Genomic DNA, 2,358 nt, shown 5'->3' on the forward strand with positions numbered 1-2,358 from the left:
ATAGCGGTCAGCGCCGCGCCGTTCCATGATTTATATTGCGGGACGTAAACGCCAGCCGCAGCCCGGACAGCCGCTTTTATAACTTTTTGGCCCCGCGCCCCCTCCCCTCTCCGTCTACCGCCGCGCTCGCGCCAACTTTGCCTCTTACCCCTCGTTTTTCTCGCATTAGCCATTTTCCTCGGTTAGCTGTTGCGGAGCTAGCCTCGGAAGTCGACCATTTTCTCGCGGAAATGTCTGCGAGCGCATTCACGCAAAGTTTCTCCAAGCAGTCTTGACGAACAATGCGAAAGAGAGCATAAGAATTGTTAGGTAATCAGAATCACGCAAAACTTCGTTGCATTGCTCTGCTAAAAACAAAGGTGCTGAATACTCGTAATTTAATTTGCGATCGATGGCTGTAATAAAATCTGTACTATATTTGTTATATTATTATTTTAAAGCCGTACTTTATAAAGGCAATAACTGGTACTTTGACAGCTTAATTTTCGAAAATATATTTTTTATTTTGTAACATTTTGATCTTCATTAATAAAAAAAAACCTGACATTATCGAGCTTAGTTCACAAATGTCGCTGAAATAGTATGAGTATCGTTACGAAGCTACATCATGTTAATACTCCTCACTATGGCATTTTCAAGGGAAAAAGAAGAGAGCTGGATTTTGACTATGAAGGCATTTGGTGAAACGCCAAGCAAGCTCGCAAGGTTCGTCGGCACTTACTGGAATCACATATATGTTTCATATGGATAATAACGTTTCGGAAACATTAATTTGACTTGATTCAGTGCTTACCTTCATTATAACATGTTTTCACACCATCTGTCAAAGCTGGCGCAATATCCGCACTTGCCATCACATTTATTTGTCTTATCATTACTTCTACATCTATTTGACCTTGTTTTGTAAGCTACAAAAAAAGAAAAACGATTCAAATGCTTATTCACTATTTCTTAAAAGTAATACAAAAAGATTTCTCACAGTTTTCATAAGTCCCATAATACATTTGGTGTAACATTTAGCTTGCGGATTCTCGATGAAATTTCCATTTCTTATCTCTGATACGATACCTATAAATGAATATATTACCAAGAATATATTATATCTAATAAATGTTAATTACAATACTTGTTTGTACATTATACTGAATGCTCACTTAAATCTGCTCCTGTTTTGCCAATGCATGTTTTTCGAAAACCCTCAGCTATTTTTTCCATTTGTTCTCTGGTAGCACCCTAGTTTGAGAGAAGTAATCTTTTGAATTGCAAGATAAACTATATGCAGATGTTGCAGTTAGCTGATATAATAAATTCCGATATAACACGAATTTTCAAGGATCCATACATTTCGGAAAATTTACCAATAAATTAACCATGTCATGAAATGCAGTAAATCAATTTTTTATGTGATACATTACTTAAAAAGTAATAAAATTTCTGTAAAGTTAAAATAATTAATATAAAATATAGAAGGTTCTATCTCGAAAAAAAATAAACTAGGAAAATTTAACGATAATCTATTAAAAGAATAATAGGATTAATAATAAATCATGAAAATTTGTTATGTGTAGCAAGTTAATTCGACTTCGTATAGATTATCCATATCCAAATTAGTTTTTACATAAGTTCATTAACTATATAAAGTTGTTTAAGCATAAATAATTTTCGAAAATAGATTGTCTCATTTGTTATGTTAATAAAAAATTTGCAATGATACAAATAATTTACAATGAGCTTGGTATGTTTGACGCTGCATTGTAAGACACGCATAGAGATGTTTTGCTCATGCGCTGAATTGATTTATATTAATAAAAATCACTTTTATATAATAATTATCGTGATTTTGTTCAATCGATGATTGCAATGTACAATGTGCACGTATTCTTATATACTTACTGCGCAGGCTTCATCAATCATGTGTAAGCTTAATATCAGTATACAGATTGTTGTGTAACATTTCATATTGGATACTTTTCTGTAATCCGTGAAAACTGTTGGTCGGCACACAGTCAAATGAAAATACGCGGTTGCAAGTCAGGCCTTTTTTATAGACAATATGTAACTTTAATGAAGGTTGTCTCTGGCATAGTTTAAAACATGTGTAATTTCTGCATGCTTAGGATAAAATCACTGAATATTAAAGCGCTAACTTATGATTTCATCGTTACGTTGGTCAGTACGGAACTGCGAGTTATTGTTACGTGAAACTGAGTATAAGGTCGTTTACCTAACATTAAAAAATGTTAACTTGTTGCTGAAATTCTATATAAGCGTACATAGTTTTAATTTGCTACACAAGAATCATAAAGTATCATTGGTCTTTTAAATTAATTTAAATGGATAACGAGTATATATTGTCAT

General features: G+C 33.2%; 1 protein-coding gene across 1 annotated transcript; it reads right to left on the bottom strand.

Moving 5' to 3' along the window:
• Positions 1–469: 469 nt before the first annotated feature.
• On the bottom strand, positions 470–2,037 carry LOC131673472 (general odorant-binding protein 19a-like). Its single transcript, XM_058951492.1, has 5 exons — positions 1,894–2,037; positions 1,155–1,233; positions 980–1,068; positions 794–908; positions 470–720 (listed from the first exon to the last, which is right to left on the bottom strand). The coding sequence occupies exons 1-5, from the start codon at positions 1,957–1,959 to the stop codon at positions 635–637; spliced, it is 435 nt and encodes a 144-aa protein (XP_058807475.1). The 5' UTR covers positions 1,960–2,037; the 3' UTR covers positions 470–634.
• Between the last annotated feature and the right edge of the window lie 321 nt (positions 2,038–2,358).

Source organism: Phymastichus coffea, unplaced genomic scaffold (assembly GCF_024137745.1).
Source record: "Phymastichus coffea isolate CEN01 unplaced genomic scaffold, Cenicafe_Pcof_1.1 PCOF00179, whole genome shotgun sequence".
Lineage (NCBI taxonomy): Eukaryota > Metazoa > Arthropoda > Insecta > Hymenoptera > Eulophidae > Phymastichus > Phymastichus coffea.